This window comes from Equus przewalskii, chromosome 6 (genome assembly GCF_037783145.1).
Source record: "Equus przewalskii isolate Varuska chromosome 6, EquPr2, whole genome shotgun sequence".
Taxonomy (NCBI): domain Eukaryota; kingdom Metazoa; phylum Chordata; class Mammalia; order Perissodactyla; family Equidae; genus Equus; species Equus przewalskii.
In genome coordinates, this window is record NC_091836.1 from 60,828,393 (window position 1) to 60,854,902 (window position 26,510).

The 26,510-nt window shown below is 36.6% G+C and overlaps 1 protein-coding gene across 28 annotated transcripts in view; it reads left to right on the plus strand.

Annotated features, from left to right (window-relative positions):
• Nucleotides 1-26,510, plus strand: part of DLG2 (discs large MAGUK scaffold protein 2) — a 1,822,408-nt gene that overhangs the window by 704,054 nt on the left and 1,091,844 nt on the right. For 2 of the 28 annotated variants that reach the window (XM_070625675.1, XM_070625679.1), the window contains exon 1: nt 18,194-18,824. The exons of the other annotated variants lie outside the window; for them this stretch is intronic. In XM_070625675.1, coding sequence (XP_070481776.1) covers nt 18,723-18,824 — 102 coding nt within the window. In that variant the 5' untranslated portion in view covers nt 18,194-18,722. Of the gene's footprint in view, nt 1-18,193; nt 18,825-26,510 lie in introns of those variants that run through there. 28 annotated transcript variants of the gene reach the window in all.

The following is a 26,510-nucleotide window of genomic DNA, read 5'->3' on the forward strand; positions in this document are numbered from 1 at the left end:
TCAGTTTCTGGAATGTAATAAATGATGAGAAGAATGGCTGGGCCTGTTCTTTTCTTTTCTTTCCTCTTCTGCTTTTCTTTTTCCCTTTCCTTTTTTTTTTTCTTTTCTTCTCTTTCCTCACAGAATCACCTTTATTCTTAGGGTTGGCTGAGCAGTCCACCTCTGAGTTCCCAGTGACCCTCTGCTCGCAACTATTAACCCACCAAACATACAATTATCTGCTCCCCTATCTATCTCACTCACAATCTAACTACTCCAGAGCAGAAACAGTATCTCATTTATCTTTGTATACCCAATTTTTGGCATGTAGTAATCAGTCAATTCATGTTTATAGACCTAAACTCTGCCTCTGCAATCCACCTGGAATTTTTGAGTAGCAAGTTATTCTGGATAGTGAAGTTTTGTACACAGCTAAGGGTTAAATATTTTAAGTACATATACTTTTACATTTCAATTCATTTCTGAATGAGAATCATTATTAAATTCAATGTATTATTTTCAGTGTTCTTAAAGCTTAGAGGAGGTAGTTTAACCATTTCCAATAATGCTGTCCTCAGAAATTGCTCAAGTGTTGACAAACATTTGACCTTATGATGGCCAATTCACAATCACTGCTATTTTTTAATTCATATAGCTACTGTTCATTTATTCACCTTCCTTGTTTTCTTTAAACTTTCTTGCAAAGGATCTCTCCCTTTTTTCTTTTTCATTTTTAATCTAATATTGATTTGAAATTTTAAAATGGACCTTACACCTGAAACTATATATTAAACAAGAATACATTGTTTTTTACTTAGTTGTGTATTTTCAGTTGTGGGTCCTTCTAGTTGTGGCACGTGGAACACTGCCTCAGCATGGCTTAACGAGAAGTGCCATGTTGGTGCCCAGGATCCGAACCAGTGAAACCCTGGGCCGCTGCAGCGGCATGCACTAACTTAACCACTCAGCAATGGGGCCAGCCCCAAGAATACAGTTTTTTGAGTAAGGAGCTAAGTGTGCCTCTTTTTCATGTATTCTAGAATAGTGAACTCTAATATGTGAACTTTGGGCTTGTCTATTTGAATTTTCAGAGTTTTGTTTCTTTATTACTAGTATTCAGTGTTTGCAGTAAGTAGTCTTTCTGGAGACCTGATTTCTTGAAAGATGAGGGTGTGTTTTGTGGAGGTGATTTGTCTGAGTTTTGAGTTTATTTTTCTTTTAACTTCAGGACATAAAGAGCAGAAACTTTTGTGGTTTAAAGAAATGTCATGTGTAGTATTCCCTTCTCTGAAAATGCAGGTAGGCTTTCTAGTTTTCTCCCCTCAGACTTATTGATTCATCTTTCTTCTCAATTTATTTTCCATTTGTATCTGGCTGTGAGAGAAAGCTCTTTGAGAAACTCCATGTATTTTTTTTTCATTGAAAAGAAGAATGTGAAAACATTAGCTCAGGTGGAAATTTGACTTTGCTCTTGCCTGCCTCACTTTAGCTCAGCATTTTGACTTTAAAATAGACTTAAATATGTTTAGCATTTTTGTAGAAAAATCCTACCTATTCCTTTTGAGGACACAGAACTGTAAATTCTGTAATTAGTACAATCAGAACTGAAGAGTTCTTCCTGCAAAGCTGTATTCACACAGGAGGAGTTTGCATAAAGCATTTTTCAGTTAAATTTTCAGAATTTGTTTCATGTTGAAATTTGCCCCAGCATGGTATGTATGAAAGAGCATTCAAGAAGGTGTCACAAGGCCTACATTTTCCAGCTCCAGCTGCACCTCAAATGCATTGCACGAGAGTTAAAAGGTTTGCCCAATCTTAGCTATTTCTATGTGTAGAAATTATGTATTGTCTGATAAATAGAGGTTGTGATTCAATTCATTTTCTCTCAATTCAATATTTTTAGTAGCTCAGTGAGGATCCTTGGCCTGTGTCTTCATTGTTGTTGTTCAGGTTTCTTCTATGTATACACTGACAAAGAGATGAAATATAAACTCCTTAGCTTGGTTAAAATCTACCCAACCAACCACTTGTCCCATTACTTCCCCCCAAGAACCTTGTGATCCAGCCATATGAAACTTCTCCCCATTCTCTGAGCATACTAGACTTTTGTGGCACATGCTATTCCCTCTACTTGGAGCCCATCCTGACTTATCCATATAGCAAATTCTTTCTCCTTCTTAAGATCTCAATCTAATGTCATCTTGCTAAAAGCCTCACAGGTCTTCCCCAGGACAAATTAATTGCCACTCCCTTGCTTTCCCGTAGCATGCATACATTAACTGTCAACTCTTTTCTTACTTAGTCATCTGAGTTGCTTGTTTATATGAGTATTTGTTTTCTCTAGTGTGTGAGCTCTTTACATGGGGAGAATGTGTTTTATTCATCTTTGTATCCTTAGTTTCTAGCCCAATATCTGAAATGTAATAGAACTCAACAAATACTAAATAGATGCATGGATTGACAGCTAAATCAGAATATGATTAAATAGAAGCAATTTGTAAAAATTTTAGATTATTCTGTCTAAAGATGGTAGACAGACTCAATGACTTCTTAAAGATATCAGAGCTATCAGTTAATACAGAACTTCTTAGTTATAAGCATCTTTAAGAATTGTGAACATGTTGATGGATATGAATTTTCTTTCCTGAAAGTTTTTTTTTTTTTTTTTTTGAGGATGATTAGCCCTGAGCTAACATCTGCCACCAATCCTCCTCTTTTTGCTGAGGAAGACTGGCCCTGAGCTAACATCCATGCCCATCTTTCTCTACTTTATATGTGGGACACCTGCCACAGCATGGCTTGACAAGTGGTGCATAAGCCTGCACCTGGGATCTGAACTGGCGAACCCCGGGCCGCAGAAGCAGAACATGCTAATTTAACTGTTGCGCCACTAGGCTGGCCCCCTGAAAGCTTTTGAGAATAAGATAAACTACTCGGTGTCAGCAATGTTTTCAGGTAGTTCCTATTTATATTGAATGACAGGGCTGCCTGAAGCATTTGCAGATTAACAATAATACTCTGATGATCAGAAACATTACAGCCTTATTTGCTATGGTCATTCAAGTGTTGACCCCTGATGGTCACTTAATCTTATTTGATATTTACTTTGAATCTTTAAAACAAATCATCATCATTGCAGTTACTGTAGTCCCCCCTTATCCCCAGGGGATACATTTCAAGACCCCCAGCCGATGCCTGAAACCATGGATAGTACCCAAACCCATATATACTATGCTTTTTCCTATACAAACATACTTATGATAAAGTTTAATTTATAAATTAGGCATATAAGAGATTAACAACAATAACTAGTAGTAAAATAGAAGAATTATAACAAATATAGTGTAATAAAAGTTACCGTAGATCTTAGCAACTCAGCATATAGCTTTTTTCTTTCCTTATTTAGTTGATAACTTTCATCTTTTCACTTAAAAGAAGCTTCTCTTTGGCATATCCAAATTGCCAGCATCACTACACTTGCGCTTTGGGGCCATTATTAGGTAAAGTAGGGGTTACTTGAACACAAGCACTGTAATGCCTTGACAGTTGATCTGATGACCAAGACAGCTACTAAGTAACTAATGGATGGTTAGCCTGTAGCGTGGATATACTGGACAAAGGGATGATTCACATTCTGGGCAGGATGGGACTGGACAGCACGAGATGTCGTCATGCTACTCAGAACGGCTTGCAATTTTAAACTTATAAATTGTTTATTTCTGGAATTATCCATTTAATATTTTCAGACTGCAGTTGACCACAGGTAACTGAAACCACAGAAGGTGAAACCATGGATAAGGGAGGACTACTGTACCTTTTCTTCCTCAAAGGTCTCATTTTGTTTTCTGGGGAATATGATTTTAAGTTCAGAAACATTTTATATAAGAGAAATCAACGTGTCTTCTTCATGCGTTTCAGCTTACCCTACATATATCTTATCAACAAAAATGAAATGCTTATTGAGAAAAATTTTATTGAAAACCATTTTCTCATTTATATGAATGATTGATTGGTTAAACAAATAATTCATGGGCATCAACTCTGTGCCTAGTATTGAACTAAACACATATTAGTGGGAAAGCGATTTGTATAAACAAGAAGGTATAAATAAATACAATAAACTGGGAAGCAGCAGAGTATAGTACAAATAATGCTTTAGAACTTTGAAGATGGCTGTGCATCCTAGCTTCACCCCTTAAGTGATCCTGGACAAGCCTTGAATCTTTCTAATTGTTTCCACACTGGGAAAATGGCTTCATGAGGGTAGGGTACATTTCCTGTTTGTCTCATGTGCGATTACATATCCAGTACCTGTCACAGTACCTAGTGACATAGCTTTTTTCTAGGTGTTATAAAGAAAAAAGTACAAAGTTCAAACAAACCTTGGGAGAGGGGGTTCCTAAGTGGAAAGAGTCAGCAAAAGCTTCATGGGATGACATTCAAATTGATTATTAAAGACTTAACAGGAGGAGCCGGCCTGGTGGCCCAGTGGCTAAGTTCACACATTCCACTTCAATGGCCCCGGGTTCTCCAGTTCGGATCCCGGGTGTGGACATGGCACAGCTTGGCAAGCCATGCTGTGGTAGGCGTCCCACATATAAAATAGAGGAAGATGGGCACAAATGTTAGCTCAGGGACAGTCTTCCTCAACAAAAAGAGGAGGATTGGCAGCAGTTAGCTCAGGGCTAATCTTCCTAAAAAAAAAAAAAAAAAAGACAGGAATTTTCTGTACAGTTATGATATAATGGTGATAGTAATCATGGTAATAATAATTATAAAAATTATAACTATAGTAATAATAACAACACTGAGTCGTACTTATTGTACGCCTGGCAGTGTTTTAGGGCATTTGATGTATTAAATCATTCAAATCTCTGAAGATTTTAAAATAAATGCTTTTCTAATCCTCATTTATAGATGTGAAAACCAAGGCACAGAAACTTTAAGACATATGCTGAAAGACACTTGACCAATAGGTGGTTAATCCTGGATTCAAACCGAAGCAGAACAACTGCTGAGTCTTACTCTCAACTGTTAGCAGTTTCCCTCTCTTTTTTAGTGGATGCCATAGAAAGCAATATTAGTGATGATCTTCCAGTTTCTGGAAGTTGGGGCTTAGAGTCCCTCGCATCTGGGATAAATACAGAGTGGACCCAGGCATTATGAGGCCGTGAGTCTGAGCAATATCCACTGAGACAATGTACTCTAGGGTCTAGCTGGGACCTGGGCCCAGGGAACACCCATCACACCCTGTAAAAGGCCCCAGGAGGCTGCACTAAATTAGACTTTAGAATGACAGGGTAGTAGGAGGGCATAAATAAAATATTATTCAAGTTAATATCATTACCCATACCGGTGAGGTAGTTTTCTGCACTACTATATGGATTTGATACTGTTTTATGTGAAATGGGTAAGTCCTCCGCCTGACTTTTCTTGCCCTGATCTGCTATCACATGTCTGAAGCAGAAGCTGTTATCAACATTCAAAGAAAAGAGTCCCAGATCCCTTAGCCAGGTAATTCTCATTCTTCAATCACGTATTCATTGCTTCATCATTATTTCTCAATTTTCAACTCCAAAATATTGGGCTTCCATCACCAGAAACTTTTCATTTTTAAAGATATATCTTTTCCTAATGATGTAAAATATTTTTAAAATTCAGGTAAAATGTGTAAGAGTGAACACAGTAATTGTGTGAGTGGTCTTGGCAAACTCAGTGTAAATTTTTTCTACTTCTGGAGAACTGAACCCTTTGTAGAATTCTATCTTCTAAGAAAGTAGAGAATCGTCAGCTTATTTGTGTAGGAAGAAATTAATTTAGGAGTTACTTTGATTAAAACCTGCACCATTGGTGTTTAATTTGATAATTCACTTACAAATTTAATATAATTTGTTGATCTTGAATCCTAAAGTATCTAAGATATTTTATATATTTAAGATATTTTAATAAAAATTATTGAGGTATAATTTACATATAATAAAGTGCATATATTTAAATTTTACAATTTGAAACCACCACCACAATAAAGATACAGATAGTTTCCATCACACCTGAAAGATTCTTCTTGCCCCTTTTCAGCCCTTCCCTTTCTTTACCTCTAGGTCTAGTCAGCAGTGGATCTACTTTTATCACAATATGTTAATTTTATTTCCTAGAATTTTATGTAAGTGGATTTATGTAATATGTTTACTTTTGTACCTGTCTTCTTTCAGTTGGAATAATGCTTTTGAGGTTGTATAGATGTAGCTCATTTTGTTTATCTATTTACCTGTTGATGTATATGTAGGTTGTTTCTGGTTTGGGGATATTATAAAAAAAGCTTCTATGAACATTTGTGTACAAGTCTGTGTAGACACGTTTTCATTGCTCTTGAGTACCTAGAAATGGAATGTCTGAGTCTTATGATACAGTTATGTTTAACGTTTTCAGAAATACCAAACTGTTTTCCAAAATAATTGGACCATTTTATATTCCCACGAGCAGCGTGTGAGAGTGTCAGTTCCTCCGCATCCTCATCAACATTTGGAATTATCAATCTCTTTAAATTTTAGTCATTCTAATGGATGTGTAGTGGTATCTTATTGTGCTTTTAATTTTCATTTCCCTGATGACTAATAATATTGGCCTTTTTTTCTTGAGTTTTTAGTCCATTAATATTTTTTAATATATCAAGAAATAATAATTTTTACAATCACTTATAGGAGATGTGTTTCTATGGGAAAGCAAATAACAGAAGAGAATTCCTAAGAGACTGAAAGCAAGATGGTAGCTAACTGTAAGCACTGTAGATATTGCTGTTACGTTGTCCTTACTTTATTTTCTGGCTTCAAAGTTTATTCTGTCACCACTTTCCTGCCTCCTTTGCACAATGGTTTCTACACTGTTGAAAAAGGGGGTATTATGAAGGAGTCAAGGAGACTCAACAGAGTAGCTACTAAGAAAAATAGAAGTCCTGAAGATAAATAAAAGAAAATTGTTAAATATTGGTGTCTTCAAAGCCTGGTGCTGGGTTATTTTCTCTTTTCGTGCTCGTCTCTCAGAGCTTAGATGATATCATCCAAACCCAAGATTTTAGTACAACCTATTCAGAGACAATGCATAAATTTCTATTTCTCTCCCAGAAATTTACTTTGAGGTCTAGATACATGTATCTAACAGGTACAAAATGCATCTTAAATCCAAATGCACAAACAAACAAAAATAACAACAATTTCTCCCCTACCCACACATACACATACATTCTATTTTGCTTCTGTTTAAGTATAGCATATTTCAGCAAATGGCATTATAAATTATCCAGTTATATAAATCAGAAACCCTGAAGTCATTCTTGATTTCCCTCCATATCCAATCCAGCACCAATACCTCTCGCTTTTACTGCTAAAATTTTCCTTGAGTCAAACTGTTTATGTTTGTTTCTACTGCTAATACTCTAGTCCATCTTCACTATCTGTTGCCAGCCCTACTGAAAGTGCCTCCTAAATGGTCTACCCACTGCCATTATTACCCCTTTCCAGTCCTCCACATTGCAGCCAGAATGATCTTCTTGAAATGCAAATATATCATACTCATATTCCTGTACAATATATATGTATATATTTAATATATTTAATATATATGAATGTATATATAAAGATATACACAAATTATACATACACTTCTGGCCCAGATAGCTTCATTCTAGTGAATTCTACCAAACAATTAAGGAAGAAAAAAATGCCAATTCTATGCAAACTATTCCAAAATATTGAAGAGGTGGCAATACTTTCCAACTCATTCTATGAAGCCAATATTACCCTGGTATCAAAAACAGGCAAATATATTATAAGAAAAGAATACTACAGACTAATATCCCTCATGAACATAGATGCAAACATTTTAAACAAAATTTTAGCAAACGGAATTCGTACTATATTAAAATTATAGTACATCATGACCAAGTGAGGTTTATTCCATGAACATAAGGTTGTTTCATATTTAAAAACACCATATTTAAACTCAGTAAAATAATCACCTCAATAGATCTAGGAAAAACATCTAATAAAAGCCAGTATCTATTCCTAATTTAAAAAAAAAAAAACTCTCAGCAAAATAGAAGTTAGAATGGACCTTCCTCAACCTAATAAAGAACATCTAAGAAAAATCTACAGTTAATATCATGCTTTAATAATGAAAGGCTGAATACTTTCCCTTAAGATCAGGAACAAGACAGGAAAATTGACTCTCACTACTTTTATGCAGCACTGTACAGAATGTTCTATCCAGCACTTTCAGTCAAGAAAAAGGAACAAAGGAAGAACTAAAACTTTTTATTCACAGATGACATGGTATGATCGGATGGAATCTACCAAAAAAAAGCTACCGGATAAATTAGTGAGTTTAACAAGTTTGCAGGGTAAAAGGTCACTATACAAAACTCAATTGTATTTCTACATACTAATAAACAGTCAGAAATTGAAATCAATAAAGCAATTCCATTTACAATAGTTAATATGAAATAATTAGGAATAAATGTGATGAAAGGTGTGAAAAATCTATATGGAAAATCATAGAATATTGCTGAGGAAAATTAAAGATGACTTATATAAATGGAAAGATACCTTGCTCCTAACTTGGAAGACTCATTCTCTCCAAACTGATCTAGAAATTCAACACAATCTCTATCAAAGTTCCAGTAGAAATTTGTGGACTTTGTAGAAATTGTAGCCATGAACAAGCTAATACTAAAATTCATATGGAAATGCAAAGTGTCTAGGAGAGTCAAAACAGCTCTGAAAGAAAGAGCTGGTATAAAGATGGTACCTGGATAAAGGTAGACAAATAGATCAATAGAAAGGGATTGAGAGTCCAAAAATAAACCAGACATATAAGGACAACTTACTTTTGACAAAGACACATAGTTCTATTTCAGCAAATGGTGCTGGAACAATTGGATATTGATATACAAAAAGATGAACCAGGATCCATACTTCACACTGTATGTAGAAATTAATCCAAAATTTATTGTAGACCTAAATGTAAAGCCTAAAGCTACAAAAATTCTAGACAAAATCAGAGAACATCTTTGTGACCTTTGGTTAGGCACAGATTTCTTAGATATGATACCATAAGTAAGAACCATAAAGCAAAGAATTAATAAATTGGACAAAGATACTGTTAAAAGAATGAAAAGGCAAATTATAGACTGGGAAAAATATGTGCAAACATTATCTAATTAAAGGCTTAAGTCCAGAGTATGTAAAGAACTCTCAAAACTCAACAATAAGAAACAAGCAACTCAATTTGAAAAATGGCCAGAAGATTTGAACAGACACTGCCAAAGAAGGTATACAGACAGCCAATAAGCACATGAAAAGATGTTCAACACCATTAGTCATTAGGAAAATGCAAATTAAAATTACAACAAGAGGGGCTGGTCCCATGGCTGAGTGGTTAAGTTCGTGCTCTCCACTTTGGCAGCCCAGGGTTTCACCAGTTCGGATCCTGGGCCCGGACGTGGCACCGCTCATTAGGCCATGCTGAGGTGGGGTCCCACATGCCACAACTAGAAGGACCCACAACTAAAATATACAGCTATGTACTGGAGGGATTTGTGGAGAAAAAGCAGAGGAAAAAAAAGAGAAGATTGGCAACAGTTGTTAGCTCAGGTGCCAATCTTTAAAAAAAAAAATTACAACAAGATACTACTATACATCTATTAGAATAGCTAAAGTTAAAGTAACTGTCAGTGTTGAATTAGATCTGAAGGGACTGGAATTCTCATACACACTTGGTAAGAATGTAAAATGGTACAACTACTTTGAAAAACAGTTTGACAGTTTTAAAAAAATGTAAACATACATCTACCACGTGATCAACCTATCCCAATCCAATGGAAAAGGAAATATATGTCTGTACAAAGACTTATTCACAAATGTTTATAGCAGCTATATAGCAAAAACCTGGAAACAATCCAAATGTCCATCAACAGATGAATGAATAAACAAAATACAGTATATCTTTATAATGTAATATTACTCAGCAGTAAAAAAGAAATGAACTATTGGCATGTGCAACAACCTCAGTGAGTCTCAGAATAGATATGTTGAGTGAAAAAGATTCAGACAAAAAGAGCACATACCTTATGATTTTATTTATATAAATTTCTAAAAAGTACAAACTAATCTACAGTGACAAAGCAGATCTATGGTTGCTTTGAGATAGAGGAGTAGGAAAGAGATTGAGGGGCAGGGATTATAAAGGGGCACAAAGAAGCTTTTGAGGATGATAAGTTCACTATCTTGATTGTGCTGATGGTTTCATGGATGCATACATATGTTGAAGCTTATCAAATTTTACACTTTAAATGTTTGTAGTTTTTTTAATATTTCAGTTATATGTCAATAAAGCTTCTTTTAAAATATTCCCTATGTTGTTTCCTAAAAATTTTAGAGTAAAACCAAAAATCTTAAATATAACCCTCATAGTCTGATCTGTACTTTCTTCAACCTCTTCTCACTTGATGTTTCCCCTTGTTTTCTGTGTTCCAATTATTCTGAGCTTATCTCAGTCCTTATATTTGTCCATATATGGACAAATACTATATGATATCACTTATATGTGGAATCTAAAAAAACCAAACTCATAGAAACAAAGAGTAGAATGGTGGTTACCAGGGGCTGAGGAGTGGAGGAAACGGGGAGATGTTGGTCAAAGAGTACAAACTTTCAGATATAAGATAAATAAATTTGGGGGATCTAATCTACGGCATGGTGATTATAGTTAACAATACTGTTTTATATACTTGAGAGTTGCTAAGAGATAGATCTTAAATGTTCTCACCACAAAAAAGAAATGGTAATTATGTGAAGTGATGAAGATATTCTCTAATGCTATGGTGGTAATTATTTGCCAATATATAAGTATATTAAATCAACACGTACACTTTAAACTTACGCAACTTAACATCTCAGTTATATCTCAATAAAAACCAATAGAACTTTTATAACTGAAAAGTATAATAACTAAAAATCAAAATAAATGTTTTTGAGAACTGAAGACGATAGTAAATGGAAAAATATGTGAAGGAATTACCTATAGTGCAGCACAAGCCGCTAAATAGGTAGAAAGTATGAAAGAAAGGAAAAGTAAATATGTATCTGATGGCAATTTAAGAAAAAAAGGTTAAAGAACATGATGGAGAGAAAAATGCAAAGTGATGTCTTCACAATTTTTATAATTGATTAAAGACATGAATCCTTAGATGTGACCATCACAAAAAGACTAAACAGGATAAAGAAAGTGAACTCCACATCTAGTCATGTTGGAATGAATCTCCAGAATACCAGCACAATGAATAAAACTGATCAATGGGAAACAGTTAAGCACTTGCTTACAGAGAAAAGACCACTGGATTGACTCTTCAAAATACTGGGGGAAAATAGCTGGAAACGTCGAATTTATACTCAGCTAAGGTATCATGTTAAAACCAATAAAATAACCAAATACAATAAAAATAATATCTTCAGACAAATCAAAATCTACCAGCAGAGTTTTTCTGAAGTATCACCTGTAAGATATTATTTATGGAGAATTAAAAATGAGTCCCATAGGATATTTAATGGCAGTTTAAATTGATATAATCCTAAATTGGCTATTATACATTAAAATTTTTTTAATGTTCATACCCTTTGCACCAAGAATTCTTTATCTATCAGTTTTACCCTAAAAAAATTGTTATGGATAAGTACAAATATTTGCCCACAGGAGCATTTCAATTTTTCTCATATTATTGACTTAGGAAATATTTTTGACCCCCAACAAAATGGGGCTTGTGAAATACACCAGGAAATATTGAAATACGATGGCATCATTAATGATATTTTTGTAGAAAGACTTCTGTCTAAAAGCATGAATAGGTATAAAAGGTATATTATTTTCAAAAGAAGCCTACATTATTATATACAGTTGGAATACAATTTTGTTGATATATTACTGCTGGAGATTTATTCTCCAAAATGTAAGATTAGTTATCTCTGGCAATGGAATTGTGAGTACTTTCAAATTGCTTTTTGTGCCTGACAATATTTTTAAAGTTATTTCTACACTAAACTTTCTCTTTTGTACTTAGAAAAAACATTAAAAATAAATGCTATCTTTCAGTATGAAAAAATATATACTTATCTATATAGCTATATATCTATCTGTATCTATATCTATATCTATAATTTGCCAGGCACTTTGATAGGTATTTTCACAGATGGTATTTTAGTTAATCCTCAGGGGAACCCTGTAATATAGGTGTTATTATTTAACAATCCTTCCTCTTTTTTTTAATGGATGAGAAAATTAACCATCAAAGATATTAGCTGATTAACTAGAGTTACATAGTATGTGTCAAAGCTGGGACTGGAGCTTGAGAACCAAATCCTTTTCTTTCAACAATGAAATCAAATTTGGTGAACAACAAGACCTAAGAAGAGTTTTTATCTCATTTTTCCTGCTGAAGAAATCCTCACAGGTGGTGTTGAAGGTGATGTTTTAGAGTTGCTTTTTCAAAATGGCACTAATGATAAAAGCGAATATCATGAAAAGTCTTAGAAGCAAAATTTTGCCTTGCCTTATTGAAGCTGAGGACAATTATTATTTCAAAACACTTGCTGCTAAAACAAAATGTCAAAATTGATTCTGAGTCAATGGGTTGACATTTCTTCAATAAAGGTTGTACTCCTTCCAACTAGGAGGTGGGGGACGGGAGCTGGATTAGGAGACAAAGATCTACAATAGGTCAAAGATCCCACCTAGGGCCTCGGCGGGAGCTACGGAAAGCCTGGCTTAACTCATGTTCATTTGTCCTTCATTCCGTCATGTATTGACTCACTCATTCCAAACTACAAATAAACGAGAAAATTATTTCAAATAAAGGTCAAGCAAAAATGCTAAGTATGACTCAAATAAAGTTCAACAAGTCACTAAGTATGACTGGCCCAAAGGGGTCTATACTTGAGGGCAGGCGAATAGAAATGGAGGACTCAGAAATTACAGAGAACATGAAGAGTTGAGAATTATGGGGATAGCATGATGGATTTTAGAGTTAGTTTGTATGGGGTGCCTGACTCTAATACAAACCCTCACTGCAGTTGCGTGTTCCCCACTAAGAGAGACATGAGAGAGCTGAGAAAGACTCTGAGGAGTCTTTGGGAGAGTAAACTTTGTGAAGAAAGGTTGAAGAGTTACAATTGTTCAATATGAAGAGATTATACATCCTGGATGGGTCTAATAGGTTTATTCTTTCTATTTAACTTTTATTGAAAAAAATTAGAAAATTAACATAAAGCTCCTCCAATTTACTGAGTTGCTAGAACAAACCAGATAAGAGCGGTAGGCATTTTGAAATACATTATCTTATCTCATTTAAGCCTTATAGCAATCCAATAACATTATTACCATTTCACAGAACAGGAAATGGTAGTTCAGAGAAGTTAATTAGACTGGTCAAATATTCTTATGGACTTAAAGTACATCTATTAGTACTTAATTATGTATACTTTTCTACTATTAGGGAGAACTACTGTTAGCTTTTATTTCATGACAATCTCTTCAATTAGTTTGTAAACTCATTGATGGCAGAAAGACATATTCATATGCCTCTCTGCCTTACATGTTTCAGGAAGCTCAATGATAAAAACATAGTTTGGGTTACAATTGATGAATTAACTACATGAAAGCTTCTCTACTAAAGAACAAGTGAAAATTAATGGACTTCAATTTGCAGGGAAAGGGAGGAGAGGGAAAGAAATATCAAGGTTGAAGTCACACAGCTATTATTGGCGAAACCTAGTGTGTCTGATTGCCTCCAGAGTTCTTATGTTTTCTAAACCTAACATGCTTTGTTATAGGAGTCACAGGGAAGAGCTCCCTCAAAGAGTTACTGAATAACAAACCCTATTATGGAAAGTAGGTGAAAAATAGAGATGTGTCAGCTGTAAGTAACAGGCAGAATGGCCTACTTGTTAAGAGCTTGGCTTCTCAAGTCAGATTGTTTGGGTTGAAATTCCAATTCTATCACCCAACTAAGCTTTTATGTATTGTATTATTGTTCCCAATATTCTCTCCTTCCTCCCTATGAGAGGATTATCCTTTCCCACCCAATTGGTAGCAAGTTTGGTCATATGACCTGCCTTAGCTAATAAAATGTGAACAGGAAGATGTTTTTAATGTCTGAAAAGAAATGTTAAGAGCCACTGCATAGTCAGCCCTTGATCATTTTTCCTTCTTCCATGAGAACATCATGTCCCTGCTAGAGGCTGCTCTTCTGTTTATGGAACAACATGGGCTTGAGTCGCAGTCAAGCTGTAAAGGACATCTAACCTGAGGAAGAAATAAACATTTGTGGTTGAAAGCCATCAAGATTTTTTTGTTATTTTATTCATTTAGGTAACTAGCATATCAGTTTTGTTAGCCTGAGCAAGTTACTTAATCCTCTGTGATTCAATTTTCTTTTATTGTGAAATTGAGTGGTTGTGGTGATTAAATAAGTTAATGTAGATCAAATACTTAAACCAATTCTGTGTTTGTTGGTAAATGTTTCTCTGAAGAAAAAAAGTCTTGATCTATAGTGTTTGCTAATTTATGTGGCATAAATACTCCATCTTTAGCTGATTCCAAGCTACCAGCATGATATCATTCAAAGGAGAGTTGGAAAGAGGTACAATCAGCTCTCAAGAGTAGGATCTGGCTCCAGCACACTGCTGACTTTAAAGCAGTGCACATAGCAAACACTGTATCAGAGCACATTAAACAGTAAGCACTATAGAAGAGTTTATTTTCTGAAGACAGGTGACAGAATGAAATGACTTCTCAAATTTCATTTACATTCTTAAGATCCTATATTTGGAAGACCACTCAGAGAACTTCAGCGCTGCAAGTACACTTAGAGCTGCTCTAGTATACTCATTTCATCTTGCTAGATAAGGGAATTGAGGCACAGAGAGGGTGCGCAGCTTGCCAAAGTCAGTCGGTAGGAAGAAACACCAGGGCTCCTAGTGTCCAAAACACTCTTTTCCCTTCCAACATGAACAATCTCTTTTTAAAAATTGCTATGTAAGGGATCAGCAAAGAAAGAAAAAAGATAAGTAAATAGCTAATGCCTCATATGTTGTCCCAATTTCTGATTAAGAAGAATAATAATAACAATAAGTACAAAAATTAAACCATGGTCACATTTATTGATAATCCTGTTTTTTGGTATTATGAGTCCATTTTGAGGAAAGTTGTCATTAGGAAAAATATTTAATAGTATGTAGTTGGAATGTATCATTTTGCAAAAGTGATTATTATTGGGAAGAACTTTAAATGTTACCAATCATTGAAATGTCTAATTAAGGGTGGTTATTTTGACTGTTAAAATGAGTGCATCATCTCCTGGCATTCCCTAGTAATATCTCCTCCTAAAAATATTGCAGTACACCCCCATGCAGTATACTCCCAAATTAGTGCTTTTCACAACAATGCAGTGTGTTCATATCTTAAGGTAACAGTGATTCATTTTTTTAACCATAGTGGTTACTGGCTGTAACTATGGAATGCATTGTCATGGAAACCACCGTCCCCCCTCCTCCCCCACTTCAGTTCACCCCAGAGCTATTATTGAGAGAAAAGAATTAAGGAAAAGCATTTTGTTAGATGCATATCAACAGATAACAGATACACACACACATACACATACTTTATGTGTGTGTTGAGAGAGAGATAGATAAATGAACTCTCATTGAGTAAAGTTAAACAATAAGAGATCAAGGGAATGAAAGATACATTTCTCTTTATATTTTGTCATTCGGTTTTCTCAATTTAAACCAGCACAAACTGTAAAATGGGAAATAACTTGAACGTAGCAGCCTTTAATGCTGCCCTAGAATAGGAGGTCAGCCTTAGCTTGGGTAATTCATTAGGGAAAGACTGTGTTAGATATTATTGGAACATCACAATATAGAGCATACAATACTTTTGGGGTATTTGAAATCCAAATTATAGGCTAATGAATAAAGCAAATATTGTACAACTTTTTTAGAATCCATTCTCCTTTGGAAAAACAGCCATAATTATAGACGCTCTGTAGGTGGAAGTGCTCACACAATCACATATTTTATGGTAACATAAAGGGATAAAATGATAAGGGATACACTTAATCTGTGAATGTGACTTTAAGATTCCACAGAAGGCACCAGACCAGAATTCTTCCCCTAAAATGTGAGCTGGTAAGTTTAAGCACATATGTATTAGACTTCCCGAGCCCCAGCAGCCTCTAGATACACACTAGGTTGAATCAATCCTGATTCTTAATAGAGAAATTGACTAGGTAAGGACTCTTGCACTTCGTGTGAGAATCCCAAAGCCTAAGGCATATCTGCCGTCTTCAGTTAGAACCAGATTTGCCTCAAGTTTGACTGCCTTTCCATGCTGATCTTTGCTCATATTTTGTTCCATGTTGATTTCCCTTCAAGAGGTCTTAATTTTGCAGGCAGGACCCATATTCCTCTCACAATGGGGCTGATTAAAAATGTAGGTTCCTTGATATTCTCCTGGCCTATGGAATGAGAATGTAGGATTGGCCCTGAGAATCCACTTTTTTACAAGCACTCCAGGGAATTCTGTTGCAACCAGGTTTGGTTACCGTTAACTTGGGACAGGAGGTTGGGGTGTTTTGGATAAGGGCAGGTGAAAGAAAGTTTTTAGGGCACTGCATTTGACTTGACAATTTGCAAGTTGTTTTGTTCTTTTGTTCTTACTGGAACTTTATAAGGCTGAAGTGTATGGTGGTATTGGGGATCTCATTATTTTAGAGTGCAAGTGGTCTGGTATTCTTGTGGAACTGCGTCAGGAGGACATGGTTCTAGCAGAGTTTGTTATAGATATTCAGGATGACGTTGTTGATGTATTTCAAGTGGGATCTGAGTTCAAGGCCCAATTAGAAAAAGACTTTTGAAACTACCCCATTCATGTCAATGTGATCAGCCTGACCTTTTCAAATACATCTGGAGACTTTAGACCATGCTTCTGGAGAAATGTGTGGTGTCTCCCATGATGTTGCTTTTTAAACTTCTTCCAACACTTTTCTCTGAACGTCACCTTTGTGGCTTTGATTGTATGGCTTGGGTATGGCTTCAGGGCCTCAGTTTCTTCCTCTAGAAAAATGTGTCCAATAACATCTGCCTTTCAGGCTAAGACATGAGATAACCTATGTGAGTAAAGAGCAATTGCTATGTAATACCAGGGCTTACCATAGGAATGTGTTGTTTACTATCTCTAGCCTCCATGGCAACTCTGCAAGGTAGGGGTTGTTAGCCCCAACTTACAGATAAGCAAACAGAGGCTCAAACACTGTAAGTGACTTACACAAAGCTACACTCAGCACCAGAGACAGGGTCTGATTCCAAATCCTGATGTCTTGCTCTTTCCATCAACCATCTGTGAGGCATAGTGCCAGGCACTTAGGTAGCACCCCAAGAGTGCTAGTTTTACACACTTCCTACTCTGCATTCTTCCTATTACTTTTTTTTCTTTTTTGTCTCCAATAAGCAGTTTTGCAGCTGGGCCAGCCACATGCTGAATTATTATTATTATTATTATTATTATTTTTCTTTTGCAATTTTGACAGCCTCACTTTAAAAAGAAAAAGAGGATACGAAAAAACCGACAAAGCATCTACCAGTCTTGCCATTCAAACTTTGGAAAAACATAAATACTGGTGGGTCTTCTTGGAGCCTCTAAGACATCAAGGTGGAGAGGGGGTGGATCCTTCCTTTTTGAGTTTGAAAAATGTTATATCAGATAAAGCCTTGGTTCTGAGGCCAACTCTACCACCCCTGGGCATGAGTAAGCTTGCTGGGCCAGAAGTCAAGGGTATAGAGCCCCCGGAGAAACCGGTTTGTAGCCTGTTTCTACCCCAGGTCCCTTTGCCCCCCATCAACCTAGGCACGCCGCTGTCAGAGGGCAGGGAGGATGTTCCCAGCAGGGTTCCGCGCGGGCCTCCTTTTCTCGGGAGCTCGGCCTTAGAGGTTGTGCCTACACTCGAGCAGCAGCAGCGATGGGGGCCGAGTATGGTCTTCGGGTCGCGTCAGCGCCGGGAGACCCCGCGCACCGGCCCCAGGAACTCTTCGGTGGCTCTGAGCACGCCGGCGGGCTGGGCTATGCTGGCGACCGCCGCGCTCCCTCCCTCTCTCGGCCCCTCCCTCCCACCCCACTTGCCCGGCCAGCGCTCCCCACGGTGACTCTGGATTGCAGCAAGCCACTGGCTTTTTACCAAATCGGGAGCTGCAGTATTTTTTTTTTTCTTCAGAGAGAATAATTTCAGCCCCCTTCAGCTCGCATGACAATCTTGTGTGACTGGGGCGAGTAGGCGGGCACATCCTTTTACATGCTAATACTGCCCCACCTCCTTTGAACCCTCCTCTAAGCGCCTGGCTTCCTTTTATTTTAATTTTTCAATTTTTTAAAATTTTGCCTCCCCCAAATTCACCATAGGGGGAATAAAAACCCTTCTTGATTCTATCCCTCCCCCTACGCCTTGTTCCCCAGGGAAGGGAGACCCCGAGACGCTCGGTACTTGCCCACGGCTTTGCTTCCACCCGGGCGCTGGGATGGCCGCGCGGGGCGCAGGGGGCAGCGATCGCAGCGGCCGCTCGGTCTAGGCTGTCGCTCCATGTGCCCGGCAAGCGCCGTGTTCGGGTCCCCCAGCGAGCTGCCACTGCCGCAGCTCGGAAGGAATGTCCCCTGTTGTTAAGGACCCTGACTGTTTTACACCAATGATTTGCCACTGCAAAGTTGCTTGCACCAACAACACTTTGTCGTTGATGTTTGGATGCAAGGTAGGATGAGGTTCATGTCTTTTTAATGCATGCTGCCTCCCTTGGGGGAGCGAACAATTCCTTTTGTTGTTTGTTTATGTGTCTGCCTGTTGGGAGAGTGACAGAAGCTCTGCCCTCTCTGGAAGCCATCTAGGTTTCGGGGCCCGGAGGGCGCACTGATTTTTCCAGCGTCCGACGTTGGGTTGATAACTCGGTGGTGACAGGACCCTGATCTTTAATGTACAGAGGCTCCAAGAGCAGATTATGCCTTGGAAAGGGGGCGCCTTAGGTGGCTCTCTGCTTGAGATCTCGTTATACATTTAGCTAGTGACTGGGCTTCTGGCCGCTCATCTGCGAGCTCCTGAACTCTTCACAGTTTACCACCGCCTGGAGCCCCGACCTAGACAGCCTAGAGTCAGAGTTAGCTGGGGTGGTAGATGTACTTGAAATGAAATTGAACATATAAATTTACAATTTGGCACTTTTAAAGCTGAAGAACTTATTTTTATTTTAGACAGAAAATTTGGAGCTAGCCTCATTGCCCCCAATTGTGTATTTTTCTCTGAGCTTATACAATCCACTTGAAATCAACAATCAGAAATTTTATCAAGAGGTGGCGCAATTACTCAGTGAAGTTTCTAGTGAATAACTATCCCACCCCAGATTTTTGTAAAGGTGATTGGTGTTTCCAAGGAAATGGGGTTTGAAGGTTTTTGAAGCAGGTTACCATTCATTGCTCCTTGCCTGAAACTTTTTTAGTGGACTAGATGATATATCCCCTGAAAAAGATGCATAGAACTTGGTATTTGAGTAGTCTTAGCCCATGAATGGTCCGAGCACATGTCCCCTTACTCCTACATTCACGCCTTCACTTCTTTTCATTGTGAAAAGCTGATGGATTTGTCTAGCCTGTTTATATAAAATACTTGTATGGCCACTATGGTGACTCTCTAGGGAGAGAGAGAGCATCATCGAAATAACTGAAAATTCACTTTCGTAAGTGAATAAAAATCACACAATCTCTATTGTTATGAAAGATAACGCTAGCAACTGCACTGGACACTATCGAGCACCTTAGGCAGTAGAGTTAATGAAACATACACAGTCAACTTCATGGACAGTGCTCAGAGGAGGTGTACGTTTAATGCAAAAATTGGGAGTCAGGATTGTGTCTTCTACTGGCTATGCCTAGAGAATCTCTCTTCTCTAAGCCTCAGGTTCTCGTCTATAAAATAAGAAGTGTGGATGAGATGATCCTCTACAGCTCTAACATTCTCTAGTGATTTCTTTCATAGAATCCTTTAATAATAAAGTTACTGCCAGAGACTTAGGGTTCTTACTCAACATGATAGGCTGCACCTTAGAATCAGTTAAAAAAATATTGGTCATGCTAAAGAGTAGCTAGATGCTCCTTTTGAAACCCCTGAACAGATCTTAGAGTTGTTGAAGGTTTGTCTGCTCATTGCTGGCAGGAAGATATATGTGAATGAACAGCACCAGTCACTAACTTGTTAGCTCCTCCCCTCACACAACCTGCCACCCTTCCCCTATGCTTCTATCTACTCACTCTTCTAATTGTATTTACAGCAGCACCTTAGCAATGTCTAATATTTCAAATCCATTCCCATAAATTTATGAGAATTTCTGTGCAGTACTAAATTATTATTAACAAAAGTGAATTATTTGTCAGGGGAAATTAAACACAAGCTAATAATCAAATAAGATAAGCTATTGGTATCGAGAATGTTGTTGAATATGCATTCAACCCTTGAAGTTCACTTTCAAAGAAGTTTATTTTAGGCTGTTAAGTTTTCCCCTGATTTTCAGACCATATTGAAGGGAACTGGTATAATTACTAGCAAACTTTTTTTTTTTTAAGGCTGGGGAGTTAGATTAGCTTAACTTCCTTTAAGGTCTCTTCCTTTTGGTCTTCTGGCTTAACAAAGTCAATTTGTGAAAGAACCATGTCAATAGAGTAAAACCCCTACATTATGTGTGCGGGTAGACACTGTTGTCTGGAAAAGAAATCAAATCTCTGTGAAAATAAAACAATACTTCTTGATGATCTATCACATTCCATTTTGCCAAGTATTTGAATTAGACAATTATTAGAAGCCCTATTTAATGGGATTGATAATTATATTGTAACCATACTTAACAGTTGGTTTATTATAGACTGATTGACGTAAAGTCCCTATCTTAGAATCTTAGATGTGGAAAGTATAATAGAGCCTTCTACTCTAGCCTTTCTCTAGTGGAATTCTTCAACACCATCTGACAGAAGACAACAGAACGTAATATGAGAAACTTGAGTATCATATAGGCCTGGGTTTCAAAGCTGGATGTACCACTTACTAGATATTTGATTTCTCTGTCTCAGTTTCCTCATAGGTAAAATGGCCTCACTAATATCTACTGCATTACATATTACTATGTTAGTGTGAGAAATACAATTTAAATGTGATGCATGCAGTGCTTAGTATGTATGCATTTATCAAATGATTGATAATTTCGTATGGCCTTGGTTATTTTCATAGCAGGGGCTCATCACTTCTAGGAGGAACCTCTTTCACTATTAGGATAGTTCTTTTGATAAATTGTTCATCTTTGCTATGAGCTTGATCCTTACTTCTCTTAAGATTACTTTTCTCTATGCTAAGTATTTATCTAAAATCTAGGAGCCATTTATATATTGACAAAACATTCACAAAACAAAGTGGATTTGTGAAAATTAATGAAATACTGATACCATTGTTTCATTCAACCAACAAATATTCGTTCAGCAACCAATAAATGCTAGATACTGGAGATGTGACAATAAGCAGGTCTTGTCCCCCATGGTCTCAGAGTCAAATGAGGTGGTAGATGACTATATTATTTGAAATATTGATTTAAGGAAAAATATATAAAATAAGGATTTTACTTGACTCTTTGAGCAATAAAAGTGGAATTTAAATAGTTGTTGAAAAAAAACCTCATGGAGGTAGAGATGTCAATATGGGGCCTCCCAAAAATGCATTCATTCCAATATTATCTAGTACATTTGAAAATCAGATTATTAGGATGGATGTCTGTTTTCCCTCCTGGAAGATATTTAGCATGGCAAATTCTAAAACTGTGTTTGTATGTAGGCCAGACTTTGTCAGTTTCAAAAACACTTAAACTGTTTGTTCTTATTATCCTAAACCTAGTAATGACTTGAAGGATGCTGAGTAACCTGAGCTTTCAAGGCAGAAACCTGAAATAATTTTATTTTGTCACTTATCAATCTCCCAGGCCCCACTTCCTGCATCCTGGCTGTCATTCTGTTTAGTTAACTGACTATATGACTTATGACTCCAGATGTTAAGTGTCTTTCTATGTTAGGCTCTATCCCAGGCACTATGATAGGCATTAGAGATACAAATGGAAGTATGACACCATTCCTTTTCTCCAGGAATTCCAAGTCTATTGAGGAGCTAATTCCGCTCCCTTCCCTAAAATACAGAAAACTTGCAGTCCCACTTGACCTGAAGGTCTTATAAGAGAAACCAAAACACCATTATTCAAAAAACAGTTTTCCTATTATATCATTCCTCTTTTTGCCCCAGACCATATTCTATTATCATACAATCCTGCTATGGGAATGGACCTTCCGTGGAGAAGGAGGCTTTCTGAAAGGCTTTCTTTCCCTCATGGTGGTTTCTGTATCATTATCTAAAAATAGACATCAGCTTTACTTTTGCTTAACTTTATTTTATCTACCTGCAAAGATCCAAGTTCTGAATTTAGTTCCATAGCCCAGCCTACATATTGTTTCTCTTTCCTCTATCTTGCCCATAGCTGCACTGCACAGGTCAGCAGCCCCTATATGTCTTTTTCCCTTCACTCTCCCCTTTCCAGTCACCATTTCAAAGGCAAAAACAAAAAAGAAGATGGAATGTTTGTTATTTTCCCTAATATTCTAAAAGTTCTTTATAAAGTCTCATGTTCTCTACAATTATTCCTTTGCTTTTTTTTTTTAACTCAAAAGAAGATGTTATTGAAATATGGTTCATACCTTAGAGAACCTCTTACCCCCCATAGGCATTTATTAATATAACAGCTCAACTGAATCAAAGCATCAAGCCCCTAGGCCACATCAGATGCCTTTAATATCCTGTTTGATGGAGTAGGATAGGGAAAAGTTCTTGAAAATGTTGTAGAGTCCTGGAAACTGTTTTTTCCAGGGAGTATTTAGACATTACATAAACTTCCCCACCCCTCAAGGAAAAGGAATCATCTAGTAGAAACCAACTTCCCTCTCATTTATATGGTGACTCTCCCCAAAGAAAGAAGAATGAGAAGAAGGAAGGGATTAAAATGGAAGAAAATAGAAAAAAAAGGAAGGAATCAAAAAGAGGAAGGGATTCTTACTAAACAAGTAAAGGGAAGAGAAAAAACAATCCAGTTTGATTCAACACCTGCAAAGGCTAGATACTATCCTAGCTGCTTTACAAATGTTATTTCTTCCAATCTCCATAGTTATCAGGCAAACAGAGAAAGGAGGTGGCGGAGGGGGAGGAAGGAAGGTAGAACAGGATGATAGGAAGAGAAAGAGACATTGGGAAAGAGGAGAAAGGGGAAAGAATGTGTGCTGTGGGCTCCCAACCTCCAGAGTGTTTTCACAATCTCCCAAGAGCTGAATGCCTGTCAGCACCTCTCTGGTGGACAGTTCCCTGGAACCCTCTGGACTTCTCCTTCCCCAGACCTCCTTTGCCTGCCTAGAGAGCCTCTGGGCAGGGAAGTGGTTTTGTTTGCTCATTTGCTTCTTTAAATATTTCCGATCTTGTTATAGAAGAGCGGTGGCCTCAGAGGATTTATTAATCAACGTATCACTATGTATATTTTTGTCATCGGTAGGATAGTTTTTCTCTATGTGAATATTTTGGATATTGCCAGTGTCTTGCTATTTTGGTATGTTTTTTGTTTTTATTTTAAAGTAATACATGTTAACTGAAATAACTTTTACAAAATAGAATCAGAAAGAAAACAAATTTTAGAAAATACTATTTTCCCAAAGGACTGGAGATAAAAACTGTTAATATTTTAATGTATATTTTTCTAGTTTTCTGGTACTATTTTGTTGTTGTGGGTCTACATATACCTTATTTTTTTAATGTGGTTGCAATCATACTGAGTTTACTTTTGAATGTTTTCACTTTATATTTAGATTTGTCTATATATTTTAATAGCTGTGCAATAGATAACCATTCTTATCTTTGAATATTTAGGTTTATTACCCCCCTTAAATTTTCTACTATTAAAAATAAAATACATATCTTGAGTAATAAGTCTTTTTTCGATTTGCAATTACTTCCTTTGCATAGTCTAGAATAAGTAGAATTACTAAGACGTATATTTAAATATTTTAAGACTCGATGATGGGAATTGCTACATTTATTTTAAAGACGAACGTATAAATTTACACTTCCACAAGTTACTGTATATATCGTAACATTCTCCAGCTTTAAATAGTTTTTCTCTATTTTATAAATTTATAAATAAGAGGTAATTAGTTTGTTCTCTGTAAGAAGGTTAAAACTCTGTTACACTTTGAGTTAATAAGAGTCCCTTGACTATATTGGTGTGACCCAGTTTAAAAATATCTAATATGCAAAAAATCCCAGTGTTCAAAATGGGTACATTAAGATAACAGCTATTTACACTGTCAAGCCATTAGTCCCTGTCCCTGTATATACACAATAACCTGCTACGATGTGCCAGATACTGTTCCACATGCTTAACGAGTGTCAACTCTCTTAATCCTCAGAATAACCTTTAGAGATGGGTATAATAGTTATCTCCATTTAGAGATGGGGGAACTGAGGCATACTGACTTTAAGTATCTTGCCTAAAGTTATGTAGCTTTTAAGTAGCAGAGTCAAAATTTGAGTCCAAGCAATTTATGTCTAGAGCCTACACTCATTTCCAGAATTAGCTATAGGACTCTTTCAGATAGCAACTTCTGTTAAGTGCCTTTAAATTAGGAGTCAGTTTGCAAAAATATAATTTATACATACCTTTCTGGGAATAAATCTGAATTTGAATGCAAGGCACACCTGTCAGAGGACCCAGGCTTCTTGTAAAACATTTTTTTAGAGAGGAATTTGATCTAATATACCACTTCCTATAGTATTCATGTTCTCATTTCCCACATAAGGTTACTAAACCTTATAGACAGGAGGTGACACTCAAGATTACACAGCAATTCACAGAGCCATGGCTAGAACCAGATCTCCTAATTTCTATCTCAGTATTATTTTTCTATGCCATTATCTCTAATTATGAACTAGAAATTCTGAGAATCAAGGTGAGAGAAGAGAAACTGACAAGTTTTCTCTATAAAAAGCAGGAAAAAATAACACCTTGTAAGGATTAAGTGATAAATCACATATGAAAACATTTAGCACAATGCCTGCAATGTGATAAGTATTCAGTATGTATTTTTGTCTTCCATTTGACTAAAGCCACCTTGCAAACTGGTAGAAAAGTTGGAGTTTGTTGATAGTCAACTGAACAGAGTTCTTCAATCAAGTATGCTGAAATTCATCCATTCGTAAATGAGGTACACTTTAACCTAACAGCACACTATTAAAGTGTTCTAATGCCACAAAAGGCAGAATCTAAAAGTTTACATAATATACAACACGCACAAAAAAATCCTAGATTAAATCTGACCCAGAAAGAGAAAATGAAAAATGAGCTAATGAGTGAAACAGGTGCCGAATCTCCTGAAGAAGCAGGTTGGTTAGGCTTTGTGTCCCATTTGACAAAGTATTCTTGCCAGTTCAAGGTCCTTTGCAAATTCTATTTTTTAGAGTAGAAAATTTGGGGGGAAATGCTAAATATCAAAAGATAAGGAGGGTTAAATGTTATGCAGTCATTAAAATATGTTCACAAAAAGGAATGTTGAGTCATAGAATTCAGGATCTTGAAAAACCTCAGACTTAGTTTATATTTATTTTGAAGCCTCTTGCCTTGTACTCACTTGTGTATATACAGATAAAGTTCCAAAGTTCTTAAGGTAAAACCATCGCCCATCCCTTCTGAATGAAGTTGCTTTTGAATTCCTAAGGCATCCAATCCTTAATGTTTGAATCTCAATTATGATATTCAGTTGTAAATTCTGTTTACTTGTTCTGTGTCTCCATCTAAACTGTGAGCTCCTTAGGGACAGGGGCCATATCGTATCAATTTAGGACAGTGCCTAAAAGATCCAGTAAATAGAACTGTGCCTTTTCCATACAAGGTGGCCAATACGTATTTGTTGAATGAATGAGTGAATTATATAGTGTTTATAAATGTTTACTGAATGAATTAGTGAAAAAATAAATAGTGTATATTTTGTTATAATTCATTTGTCATTTTCCTTTAACAGTTTGCTTCTGGGAACCTCTTGTGCTATCAGACTACCCAGAGCTTATGTTTCCTGATAGATAGACTAGGCATTACTAAATGTGTTACCCTGATGTGATGGTTAATTTTATGTGTGAACTTGATTGGGCCATGAGATGCCCAGGCATTTGGCCGAACGTTATTCTGGTTGTGTCTGAGAGGGTGTTTCTAGATAAGATTAATATTTGAAATTTTATACTGAGTGAAGCAGATTGCTCCTCTTAAGGTGGGTGGGCTTCATCAAATCAGTTGAAGACCTGAATAGAACAAAAAGGATGAGTAAGACAGAAC